Genomic DNA, 13,081 nt, shown 5'->3' with positions numbered 1-13,081 from the left:
TAATATATACCGTAAAATGCCTAAATTTCTAATATAAAGGAGCAGTAATTTACAACTCGGCAGTCGGCACACATGCTTCACGCCCTCGGCGAGCCACGCGCGCGCGTGCTGCGAGCTACCGCCCGGCGACTAGCTAGGGCTCGCCGTGGTCGCCGCCGGACACGGGAGGGAACGCGAGCGCGACCAAAAAAGCCCGCGACGAATCTTCGAATCACCTGGGGGCGACACGGGCGGGAGGCCGCGCTATACGACACACTACCATACCTGATGAGATGTATGCCAACTCGTTAGCGTAACCTGCCTCGGATAGAAGAGGTTGGAAAGCCCCTAAGCCCCCACTAAACAAACGGGAAGGTGAGCGAGCCAGCCGGACAGTGGCGCGGCGGCTATAAAACCTCGCGCACGCTGCGCTCGGTGCCTCGCCAATCCCAGACCACGGTGAAGCCAGCAAAGGAAACCCCCCTCCGTAGGCCGTAGCCTTCGTTCACGGACGACGCTGATCGATCGAGACGTCCGCATGGGGGCCGAGGCGGTGACTACCCACCCGGGCGTGCTGCTCGTGCCGTTCCCGGCGCAGGGCCACGTCACGCCCATGCTGCAGCTGGCGCGCGCGCTCGCCGCGCACGGCGTCGCGGCCACCGTCGCCGTCCCGGACTTCATCCACCGCCGCATCTCCGGCGGCGGCTGCGCGGCAGCAGCCTGCGGCGGGGTGGCGCTCGCGTCCATCCCCAGCGGCATCGCCGAGGACGGCTCCGGCTCCGACGCCGCCCCGGGGTTCGCCGTCATCGTGCACGCCATGGAGCACCACATGCCCGCGCACCTGGAGCGCATGCTCACTTCGCCGCCCCGCAGCAGGCCGCCGGTCGCCTGCGTCGTCGTCGACGTGCTCGCGTCGTGGGCCGTCCCCGTCGCCACGCGCTGCGGCGTCCCGGCGGTCGGGTTCTGGCCCGCGATGCTCGCCAGCTACCGCATCGTCGCCGCCATCCCGGAGCTCATCGAGAAGGGCCTCATCTCGGAATCTGGTACGATATAATAACACGCATACTCGCAGTCCCGCACGCACGCGCCTTACAGCTTCCTTGTTCCGAGTTGCACCGGACATGTAACATGCTAGAGTTGACCTTGCGATGGAGGAAACTAAAAACAATTGAGTTCCTTCGTTCACCTGTGCATATGCTTGGCATGGTAGCGAGCTGACCACAGGGCTAGCTTCATGCATGAAACAACTGTTGGTTGAGATCCTTCTGGAATCTGGATTGTGCCGCCGGGAGGCACGATCCTGAATCATAGGTTCCGACTAGTGCTATACAAAGGCTTCCTAGGAACGTAGAAAGTTTTCCATGCATTGTCTAGGAGAAACCCCCCTCGTTTTAATTTTTGCGCAAACTCCATCTCAGGTAGTTGCCACATAACTTTCCTCGGATAAAAGTGTTCCCTCTTTCCTTTATTTTCACCTGGGATTTCCACTCACTAACATAATCTGCCCGACATCGCAAAGTAATATAAAGAATCAGAAGTGTATATCCACCACGGAACAAGTGGAAATTGGTATAAGCTTTAACAAAAATGAACAAAGTAAGTCTGTCTTCTTCTAAAAAAAAGGTTTGCTTCTTTGTTAACCCTAGGCATGCGAGCCTGCAGTTTTGTTCTAGAGAGTAATGTTAGCAAAAGAATAATGTGAGCAAATGCATGTCATTACACACACACACCATAACAGTCTAACTCTTTTTAAAATCTATGCCTAGGGCAAGCTAATTAGTTCAAAAGTAGACTTATTATCTTGTTAAAGGAGCAAAGAAAAACAAACTAATTAACTTGTCCTATACCCAGTATTTTAAACTCAGATAGGAGGGTAGCACTTTTTTCGTCTTATAAAATTTCAAAAAGTTTTGAGTGGTACGTCCAACTGGAGCATGTGACAATAGAAGTACGAAGTACCACTCGTACGCTTACAATGTTCCTGCCAGCTGCGTCACCCAATCACTCGCTAGCTTTAAAGCTGATGTGGAGTGGCACGTCGCATGATTAGACTTGCCAAGCTTGTTACCTTCTCCTCCTTGAGCTCAGGCGTTGCGACTTGCGACAGCCGAGCCGGGCGAGAGAGTGAGGGACCCGATCTTTCCTTTTCCGTCATCCTTTTGGCGTCGGCCCCATCCACCCAACCACTCACTCTGGATCGGATCCGGTCCATCCATCCATCTGACTGGCTGGGCCAGACCCACGTTCTTTTCTGCCATTTTTGAGGTGCGCCTCCGGCTCAGTTTTGGCCCAGCAGGATCACATCCACATCTCGCAAAAAAGTTGACTCATCTCCCTCAGCGCTAGTCGACACGTGATGTGCTCCTACCTTTCCTTACAGGTCCAGCATGATTTTTTTTCGTTTTTAAAAGTACTCCTTTTCGTGCTGAGATTTTGAAAAATATTCTGTTCCGGCACGATCTCCTGCAATGCGTCTCGGAGTGGATAGCGAAGAATAATTCGGTCACAGACAAAAAAGAGGATGCCAAATAGGAGTATCTCCACGTCCCCTTTGGAGCCAGCACGATTCTCGGTGCTTCGGTGGCCATGATGCAGAAAGAAACGGATCGGAGTTAGCCGTGCCACGAGGAGCAAAGTGTGGTCCTGACCCTGATCTGCACGACATGGCCCCAAATGGGGAGTTCTAGATGTATAATCTTCCTACTAGTAGTAGTCTAATGGCACAGTATCAGTCCGGGAATTGCAAGCACTCGGGCATCTGGATTCTGGACGGACGGAAGAAGACAGCTGAACACGTTCTGGTCCTCAACTCCCCATGCGATTGGCCCAGAACTGAACACGTGCGGTGCGGAACCGAAGGTGACGGGGCGGCGGCCGGTGCCTCGCGACACGCGCGGAGATCGTCGCGATCGAGCACGTCGTCGCATAGTACCTAGGAACCTTGCACGGTTACCATGTACTTTATCGCCGTCTTTTCTGTTCCCCTGAACTAACAGCTCGTGTTATTTTTCTTTTCGTGACGTGAAGGTACACCGATCTCGTCGAGCGACTCGTCCGACGGCGACGATGAGCAGCAGGACGCCGGCGACCAGATGATCCGGGGCCTCAAGATCCTCCCTGCGCAGGTGGAGCTCCGCGCCGGGGAGCTACCGTGGCTCGTCGGCGACTCGGCCACCCAGAGGTCGCGGTTCGCCTTCTGGCTCCAGAACTTGCACCGCGCCAGGAGCTTCCGCTGGGTCCTCGTCAACTCCTTCCCGGGCGAGGCCGGCGTTGCCGCCGGTGATGACGTGCACCGCCTCGCGCGGCAGAGTCCGCAGGTCCTCCCGGTTGGGCCGGCGCTGCTCCCCGGCGGCACGAAGCATCAGCAGCAGCAGCCGCCGTGCGGCAACAACAACGACGGCAAGAACCCCAGCATGTGGCGCGCGGACTCGACGTGCATCGGGTGGCTGGACGCGCAGCGCGCGGGGTCGGTGGTGTACGTCTCGTTCGGCAGCTGGGTGGGGTCGATCGGCCCGGACAAGGTCCGGGAGCTGGCGCTGGGGCTGGAGGCCACGGGCCGGCCCTTCCTGTGGGCGCTCAAGCGCGACCCCTCCTGGCGCGCGGGGCTCCCCGAGGACTTCGCGGAGCGCGTGGCCGCTGCCGGGCGGGGCAAGGTGGTGGACTGGGCGCCGCAGGAGGACGTGCTCCGGCACGGCGCCGTCGGGTGCTACCTCACCCACTGCGGCTGGAACTCCACGCTGGAGGCGATCCGGCACGGGGTGCCCCTGCTGTGCTACCCGGTGTCCGGGGACCAGTTCATCAACTGCGCCTACATCACGGGGCCGTGGGGGATCGGGCTCAGGCTAGCCGGCGGCATGACGTGGGGCGACGTGAGCGGCAGCATCGGGAGGGTCATGGACGACGCCGGCGAGGGGAGGCGCCTGCGGGAGAAGGTCCGGGCGCTGAGGGAGCGCGTCGTGGCGGCGGAGGCGAGGCGCGCGGCGGACCGGAACGTCGGGTCGTTCGTGGACGAGGTCAGGAGGGAGCACCCGCTGCTGATGCAAATATACTGTCATCATCCCTGAAAGAACACGAGCCAATGCAAAACTCTCAATTCGCTCCCTCCACATCCGGAGTGCCTGGTTCCTGCAACGTGTATCGCCGCAACCGGATTCGTTCACCCGTCGCCTCCCCGACAGAAAGTTCGGCCGCCGATGGCCGGAAGGTGCGTGCATTTCCACTCCTCCACGCACGCAGATCGGAAAGAACCGGCCGTGAAAACTACAGTGCTCGTCCAGTGCGCGCAGGATAGGATCGCAGCAGCGGCCGGCGTTCCGACGTGGTTGAAACTGGAACCTGGGCGCCGTCGCAACGTGATTTCTACGCATGCACACGCTTTTTACAAGTGCTGGCAACAAATAGACATGGCTCGTGCACGTAACTCGCTAGGGCATGATGATGATGATCCCATATCCTCCGGGAGAAAGATCAGACGGGGATTGGCCGACGCGTCCAAATGCTCAAGAAAAAAGAATCGCCGGAGTGGGGTGTATCCTGCTGTTACTGAAGGCCGAAAAGCGTAAAGGACTACGAATAGATTGAAGGGGCACTTCACTTCCGCACTTGTTTATTTGTGAAGTTGTGAGTTGTGACCGACTGACCGAGACCTGAGAGCACCCGGGCGCCAAAAGGCAGCGACGGCCGGCCGCTAGTGCTCGCCGCGGACTACTAGATAGAATGGGTGATGCCTGATGCGGCCAGCTGCTGCGCTGACACGACGGCGAGGGATTCCAGGGTGCCTGGCGTTTTCCATGTGCTCGCCAAGCCAACCGGCCAGAAGCGAGATTTGTTGCCAGGCATCAGGCAGCGCAGCAGCAGGCATCCGCCAGGAGGCAGGAGCGGTCAGGAATCCCAATCTAGATCGTGGCCGTACGATCCAGCTTTCCCACCGTTTTGATTGACACGACTTGGGCTCGGGATTAGACTTGAGACGCCGCGTGCTCTCGACTGTTATGTACTTATGTCGGGCTGGGCCGTCCAGTACCGGCCTGAGTTTTATATCTAAAAACAAAAGTACCGTCTGGACAGTACAGCCTGCTGGTCTGTTGAATTGTGTCGTACCATCCATCGTTGCCCCGGCTTGGCCAGGGATTGATAGGCCGACAAATATCTGGGGCCTGGGCACTACGTTCAGAGAAATTAGATCCAAATCGTACTCTGCTTTTAATGTATGTCATGTAACTTTCTACCCCGGAGTGTACTATGGCTGCTCATACTTTAGCTGCTATGGCGCTTAGTTGTAGAAATGGATACTCCCTCCGTCCCGAGAAGACTACATTTCTAATTTACTAGCAAGATGTCCGTGCGTTACTATGGCGAAACGTGCTTAACATGTGATTTTTTTTCTTTGCCTGAATCTACATATATTTTTTTATTATTTACATTCTAGTTTCCACGTATTCTTTATCTCCTTCCGCAGATTCCTAATATCTCATTACCGATACTTCGTTGTTGGGGCAAAAGCTGTGTGAGACTGCCCATATACGCCCATATCTCTTTTTTCCCCTCTTTCTTCTTCCTTGCGAGATGCAAGCCACCTGCAATTTTTGTCTGCTCCTTCCATTTTCTCCATGAGCAGAGCTGCAGATCGACAGCTACTCCATCCTTCCTCCAAATTAAAGCACCAGATCAACAATTCCCCCCTCCAACTTCCTACGCAGGGAGGATCGAGGCCACCACCACTTCCTCAGGCCGCATCGAGGCCACCGCCACCCCCATCAAGATGCTCGTACATAGGGAGGCGGATGGACATGACGGTGGGGCTCGCCCGGCTAGCGTGAGGCTAGGCGAGGCGAGGCCACCTGGTCCCTGGCTGAGGCAGGGGTGTCCGGTGCTAGGTCACCGGCGCGGGCTAAAGACAGGGCAAGCTGGCGAGGTTGCAGGCGCCAGCCCTGGCGCAGCCGGAGACAGGGGTGGCCGATGCTGGGTTGCCGGCATGGGGTGGAGCAACGGTGCACGGCTAACAGAGCAACAGGCGGCGGACGAGAGAGGGAGAGTGTCAGGATGGATGAAAAAGAGAGGAGGGGCAGCGACGGGCACGGGAGGCAGCGGACTGATAATTCATCTGGAAGGGTCCACCCGTCAATGATAGAAGTTGGACCGAACTAAAAAAAAGTGGGCAGAAACGTTTCTCACTTAATAGTAGGTATAGATTGATGTATATGGACAGAAATGCATTTTTAGACCATGTATTCGAGTCTAACTGTTTTACTGTCCCATCGATTTGGATGGACATCGTGATTAATGGATCGCAACATTCCAACTAAAAAAACTCGCTGCTGCTCGCTCAGCTCCGCTTGGAGGGCGAAGAACCACACATCTTATTTCTTTTCCTGTTAGTCCTTGCTCTAGGCAGCGGATCGGAGGACCGATCGGAGGGGATCGAACGGAGAATGATGATTTCGTGACGAGGAATCCTCGCTGAGGATGGCGACGGTCTATCCAGTCCTTGCCGATCCGAACCAGGGAGCACTTTGCAATCCGGGATCTATTTGTAAATAATTTGGATGGTGATGCGTGTGAAGAAGTTCCTTATATAGTTGATGATATGGGAGCAGAAAAAATTGTGATGCGTGTGATCAACAGTCAGCTCGTCCTAATTTAGATTAGAGATGCTGGAGATCCTAAAGAATTCTCATATGCGCATGCCCATTCCTTAACCTTCAGGTTTGTCTATACCAAATTCCCTGAGTACAACTGAGCATTACAGCAACATGTGTTTCTGATTTGCAGTGCTCCGCACGAGCTAATTTCCACACACAGGTTAGAAGAAAGGAACTCTGCAGTTGTGTTTTCTGAATCTGTGAGGGTAGGCAGTTTTCAAAAATTATTCAGTTGCTGTGCTTATACTGGGACTCATTTTTCACATGTCACTCAATCAGTTGCAGCAATCTGTGAGGCCAGCTAACACAACTGTTCTATCTGAAACTCTGCTTACTGCCACGTTGATTCCCAACTTGGAATTCCTGAAAAAGCTACCATCACGGCTTACACAAACACAAGGACTTCGACTTGCAATGGCAGTGGACTCATGGCTTCCCCTGCACTAGCCGGCATGCACACTGGCCCTGATCCACGCGACTCGCCCTGGACCTTGGCCACGCGCCCGCACCCCACTGATGCCATGCGCTGCACCTCCTCTTACCTCGCTTGCCATGCCGCAGCAGCAACTCGGAGCAACCATGGTCGGTCACCGGCTCATCGCGGTGTTGGTACAGCAGTAGAGCACCAAACAGAGTCGCATTGCATGTCTGCTATCTCGTATACTCCGAATGAAATTCCAGCAACAAAATAAGTGAATTATTCCAGCTCCCCAACCAAGCAGTTTCAGCCTAAATTACACGAGCTAATTTCCCACACAAATTTTCAAATCCTGGTTAGAAAAAAGGCACTCTGTAGCTGTGTTTTCTCAATCTGTGAGGGTAGGCAGTTTTCAGGAATTTGTTCAGTTGCTGTGCTTGCACTGGGACTCATTTTTGAGATGTCATTCAATCAGTTGCAGCATTTTGTGAGACCAGCCAACAACAACTCCCTAGTTCTATTTGAAACTCTGCTTACTGCCACATTGATGCTCAACTCGGAATTCCTGAAAAAGCTACCATCACGAGTGGGCTCACGGCTTCCCCTGCACTGGCCGGCGTGAGGCGGCATGCACACCAGGTCAATCCATGCGGCTCACCCTGAATCTCGGCCACCCGCCCGTGCCCCACTGACGCCGTTCGCTGCACCTCCTCCTACCTCGCTTGCCATGCCGCAGCAGCAACTCGAAGCAGCCATGGTCGATCACCGGGCACCGGCTCATCGCCGGAGTTGGTACAGCAGTACAACACCAAACAGAGTCGCACTCCATGTTTGCTATCTCGCCTACCCTAGATGAAATTCCAGCAACAAAAAAAGTCAATTATTCCAATTCCCAGACCAAGCAGTTTCAGCCTAAATATAGAGGTATGGAGTAGCAACCACATGGTCACCGCAAGTTTACGATCGCCTGTGAGGAAGTCGATCTCCGACAAACGGTCCGAACCGACGCGTTGCCCCAGGCCTACATGCAACACAGGTCATCATTTTATTTTTAAAATCACAAGAAAAATATATACAAACTTTTACATACAAAATTTATGACAAATATTTTGAATAAATTTATTCAGACGTACAGATTTGCAAATGAAACTTTTGTAGTAGCAAAATTTGCAAAAAAATTAAGAAAAGTTATTAAAAAAGTTTACGGAGAAAAAGTTATTAAAAAACTTTAACAAAATGTTTTCAACAAAAATTTGCAACCAAACTTACAAATATTTTGAAGTAAAGTTGTGCAACAAAAATTTTGAAGCAAACTCTAGGAAAAAATTGTGAAGAAAATATTTGAAGCAAAATTTAGGACAAAAATTAGGGGATAGGGAAAAAGGAAAAAAAAAATCTGTTGCTCCAGATGAGCAGATTCACCGGCTCTCGCACAGGTTGGGCCGCTCCCGATGGGGAGCTCGCCCTTGTGCCGCTGGCTCCTGACGGGTAGCTTGGTGCTGTCGCCGCCGGCTCCCGACGGGGACCTTCCACGGGGAGCTCGCTCCTCGCGTAACTGACTCCCGACGGGAGCTCGCCGCTCGCCACGCTGTGCCACATGTTGCTGATCCGGAGCGGAGTCGACCCGCATGGCCGCGCTCTCCCATCCATCGGGCCGCCGCTCCAGTGGGGCTGACGGAGAGGGAGAAGAGAACGGGAGTTCTTTTTTGCTTGCTGAAGAGATAAAGGACCAGCGGGCACTACCATGTGCAAGTGGGTGGGCAGCTGGTGCCTGGTGATCAGATCGACCATGTGGTCGAGACGTGACGGTCGAATTGAAATTTAGCTTTGTGCAACCATATCAGTCAGATCGCATGCCAAACAGCTACGGACCGTTGTCATGCTCAGGCTCCCGATGTGAAATCAAACCTCGCAGCTGCTCGCTCCGCTCCTCTCCGCTCGAAGGGAGGCGAACCGCTGGATGGAGGGTGAATGGGGATTGCGGATTCAGGTAGCGAGGATGGCGGCAGGCCGCCAACGGCGGCTGTTGCCGGACGGGACGACCCGATCCGAATTAGAGGGTTGTTTTGAAAAATATCAAGGTCTATTAGTAAATTTGAAGGTCCCGTGCAAATTACCGATTTCTTTTTTAAAATATTCGGTCGCGACTATTAATCGCGATCTAAATGAGAGGATTATATATTTATATGTGAATAATCGGATGGCGATTATCGCGATCCAAAACCGGGGTGTATTTTGCAAATATTGGCGGTCAGCCTCTGAGGCGCTGACGAGGTTGCGCCGCCACCGCCGTCCTCCGCAACCCCCGCGCCGCCACTGCGTTCCTCCGCGACCCCCGCGCCGCGCCGTCATACATCCCTTGACACGCCGCCAGCCCCAATCGAAATTCACGCGCCTAGCCGCCGCCATCTGACCCCCTCATGCGCCACCGCTAACGGCCCTGCCTCGTTGGGAGATGAGATGCTGCCCAAGGCCGGCGCGTCGAGAGCAAGCGACGCCTGGAGAACGTGATGGCGCATTGAAACCGGCGTAGCTCGACGAACGACGAGGCGGCGACCGGGCAATGCATTGTCGCGCGGTAAACTTAATCACTATTTCTGAAGCAAACTAAGCTGTCCTGATCACAAACCCCTACTGCAACAGATTGTCAGGTTTCATCCTTGGATGAGATGCTAGTATTTCGTTGGATACTTGGATAAAATGTTTCTCCTATGAACTACTCGCCAAGTGCAGGTTTGCAAATGTGAGTTTGGGCTGTAGATTTCAGAGGTCATGTGTAAAGACTAAAGAGGTTCAGAAGAAGTTCCTCAAATATTCAGAGTTGAGGATATAAGGCTATGTGAGAGCAATAAAATATGTGATGGGTCAATATTCAGATAGTAGTTTGGATTTAAGATGCCGGATTTACTAAAGAATTCTCATACGCAAATGCCATGCCTTCCTTTTGGTGCAAGCGAGAGTTTCAGTACCGAGTTACTGATGATCAGAATTCAGAAGATGTATGAAATTCAGGCAACCAAGTGAACTTTCAGGTTTGTCTGTGTCGAATTACCAGGGTACAAGAAGTGATGAACAAAAGATAACAAACGGTATCTCATGACAGCAACAGATGTCACAAACAAGCCGCATGCTCTAAGTGATTGACAATTGTAAGTGAAGACTGAAGAATGATATGGTGATAAATTCTTGCATATCATCCTCACACGATATCTTCAGTTCTGGCCTCTTTGTTGTTCAGATTTTGGTTTTGCTGGTCAGCCATGACTTGGTACAGCAGCAAACACAGTTACAGTCGACTCTGAAAATTTGAATCAAGAAATTCAATAGCAAATGAGGGTTGTACACAAAGTCAGCAGAAGGGATATTCCTTTTATGGTCAGCAGAGGATATGTTAGTGGTGATAGCTGAAATTTGTGTATAATGTCAGAGAAGATTTCGTGAAGATATTGACAGAACTCATCAGGTAAGGCTGTAAGAGTGATGCGTATATGAGCATAGAGCATTGTGCATAAGTGATTGCAGTAAGTACTCTTTGCACAGTGCAGAAAGACATGGCCGTGTGATAATTGTGAAGATTATAACTTAATTGAGAGACATGAAGAGGAGAAAGAAGAAAATGAGAAGGAAGAAGAAGGAAAAGATTAGCCTGAGAGTGTCCTGGAAAAGATGAAGCGGGTGTGTTGCACATTGTGGAGGTCTTCTGGAATCTTTTTGGTGGATGCTTATTAATAGGATTTGTGCTTAATTGTTTTCCATCTTCTCTCCCCCCAACTATCGTTCAACTACTGGCTAAACTTGTAATAACGGATGGTTGGGTGCAAAACTCTTTTTTTTTTTGTTGAGAAGTTGGGTGTAAAACTCAAGCTGTAACAATTTGTACCTTTATAGAAAAATAATTTTGCCATGTATTATCATTGTTATATTTTTGACGCAAAAATGATATTTATGACGCCGTGTAGTTCAGTGCCTTACGTTACGTCTAGGAGTAAAGCCGTAAAACCAACATACTGATGAACCAGCGCCACATGTCACTGAGGCCACGGTGGAGCAAACGATAAGCTGATAAGCTAACAGTAGTATCTTCAGCTTCAGGCCTTGAGCGCCAGCGCAGCCTAGGCACAGCTCTGCTGAACTGCGAAGCCTGGAAATCATGGCGAGAGCTTGCAACCACGCGCTGAGGCTGCTGCCGAATCCGGCCACGACGCCGCTCCCAGGCAGCCGAAGCCGCGGCGCCCGATGCAGAAACCTCGCCGTTCACGCGCAGCTCTCGACTGAAGACGACGAGCCATTGAAGAAAGTGCAAATCACGCAGGTGCATAGCGTAGCGTCCATCCACGGCAGTTTGTTCGGATGATCCCGCCGCAGCTCATTCCGTGCTGCTTGACTCGATCCCAGGGCGTCCGAAGGAGCCGCCGGAGGGGAACCGGCGGCGCGCGGCAGAGCCTGGTCTCCGTGGGAACGGCACGCGGCGGAGGGGATCAGTGGAGCAGCGACTTCGACCTGACGATGCGGCAGCTGCACCTGGACGATCTTATCGAGGACGGGCAGAGGGACGCCGATGTGCTCGTGCACCTTGTAGTTCAGCAGGTAAATCGCCTTGGCTTATGGCGTGAGTGCTCTTTCTCTCCTGAAGCCTGCAGTGTCTGTGTCTGAAGAACATGATGTGAGGGAGGTCCAGCAGGTATGCAGACGAGGAACTGATATTTGTGCTGCCTGATTTTCAGCACACTCAGTTTGGGATGTCAATAAAAGGGCGAGTCCTGACATCGTTCAGAAAAAATTGCGATTCCTGCTCCTCGCCCTACTGCACAAACGTACTGTACTCTCACTTGAAATCTTCTTCGTTTTATGACACGATTTAAAATACTGCAATAACCCGGAGCAGCATTAGATCACATTATAGAACCGCTGACATGCTATTGCTCTGCACTCTGCAGATCGATGAGCAGTTCAATCTCACGGTTCTGTCGTCATCTAGAAGAGATCAGAGCGGGCTGCCTTATCTCGGCGATAGTGATCCGTCGGTATGAGTTCTGATTTCTGAAGCAGCACTACTCACATTTCTGTATTTGTTACTCAATTTCAGAAGCTGCATCCACACATCAGTATGAGGATATTGTTACAGCTTCTTTCATCCTTTAACAGGTCATCTATGTGAGACCGGGAGAGGAAGTTGATCTTGATTCGGTAATCCAAGAGACCGTACGATTAACGGCATCGGCTAAGGTGAAACAATGGCCCTAACAACAACCCTACAGCATGCCATGTTGATTAAGGATTACTACCTGCTATGTTACCCCTTTTCCTTTTGGAATGAAACTACCTGCTATGTTGCTGATTAGTATGTTTACATCATATGCAGAGCTCCTGTTCAGAGGCCTGCGAAAAGTCTACGGTCGTATGGCAAAGTAAGCGCTTGCTCAAATTAAGTGCACTTATTTTCAGTTGGTGATGCTGAAATTGTAGAGATCCTTGTCAATAATGTTTATCTTCAAAAATCACAGATGGTAGTAACCAGAGAAAGAAGATTTCCAGCCAAAGGTGGTCAAAACTCCTTGATCTAAAGAAAACCCTGGATAAAGCTCCTAAGTGAATTAGTACTGTGCATTACTGAATTACAGATGGAGCTTCATCCTGCAATGCTACATACAGTGCATTCCATATGCCGGGTACTACTGCCAAAATGATGCTGGAATTCAAGTTGAAAGTTGCAACCACTTGTTTCGATCAGAAGATAGATTGATGGTTTGTAACCTACTGGCTATCTGATCTGAATGGTATATCTGTGAGACTAAGATAGTCATTTGTAATGTAAAGAATAAACATCAATGGGTATGATTTGCCATTGACCGGTCATGTTCATAACTCAAATACAGGGTAACACAATTTACTGTACCCAGTTCAGATAATAAATGTGAAGATATCTAGTTTTCGTTGAAAGTTGAAACAAATACTTGTTGGCACAATCCTGTACTACAGTATCGTTTCCACTGCCAAGTGGTTCACCATAACAATTTTTCATTTACTGGCTTCACATTGCAGG

At 51.6% G+C, this 13,081-nt stretch overlaps 2 protein-coding genes and 1 long non-coding RNA gene across 3 annotated transcripts; 2 read left to right on the top strand and 1 right to left on the bottom strand.

Moving 5' to 3' along the window:
• Positions 1-193: 193 nt before the first annotated feature.
• Positions 194-5,374, top strand: LOC117864438 (UDP-glycosyltransferase 82A1). Its single transcript, XM_034748547.2, has 2 exons — positions 194-1,022; positions 3,007-5,374. Exons 1-2 carry the CDS (start codon positions 518-520, stop codon positions 4,041-4,043), a joined length of 1,542 nt encoding a protein of 513 aa, XP_034604438.1. The 5' UTR covers positions 194-517; the 3' UTR covers positions 4,044-5,374.
• A 1,916-nt stretch (positions 5,375-7,290) lies between these two features.
• Positions 7,291-9,127, bottom strand: LOC117864440 (uncharacterized). Its single transcript, XR_011898761.1, has 2 exons — positions 7,978-9,127; positions 7,291-7,886 (listed from the first exon to the last, which is right to left on the bottom strand). It is a non-coding gene; the product is annotated as an uncharacterized lncRNA (long non-coding RNA).
• Positions 9,128-11,069: 1,942 nt separating this feature from the next.
• LOC117864439 (large ribosomal RNA subunit accumulation protein YCED homolog 2, chloroplastic) lies at positions 11,070-12,978 on the top strand. The gene is made up of 7 exons (XM_034748548.2): positions 11,070-11,350; positions 11,434-11,625; positions 11,763-11,852; positions 11,976-12,062; positions 12,184-12,264; positions 12,401-12,446; positions 12,543-12,978. Exons 1-7 carry the CDS (start codon positions 11,189-11,191, stop codon positions 12,629-12,631), a joined length of 747 nt encoding a protein of 248 aa, XP_034604439.1. The 5' UTR covers positions 11,070-11,188; the 3' UTR covers positions 12,632-12,978.
• Positions 12,979-13,081: the final 103 nt, after the last annotated feature.

This window comes from Setaria viridis, chromosome 7 (genome assembly GCF_005286985.2).
Source record: "Setaria viridis chromosome 7, Setaria_viridis_v4.0, whole genome shotgun sequence".
In the NCBI taxonomy this organism is placed as follows: domain Eukaryota; kingdom Viridiplantae; phylum Streptophyta; class Magnoliopsida; order Poales; family Poaceae; genus Setaria; species Setaria viridis.
The sequence above is the reverse complement of the archived record's forward strand: the minus strand, read 5'-3'. Positions and strand labels throughout refer to the sequence as shown.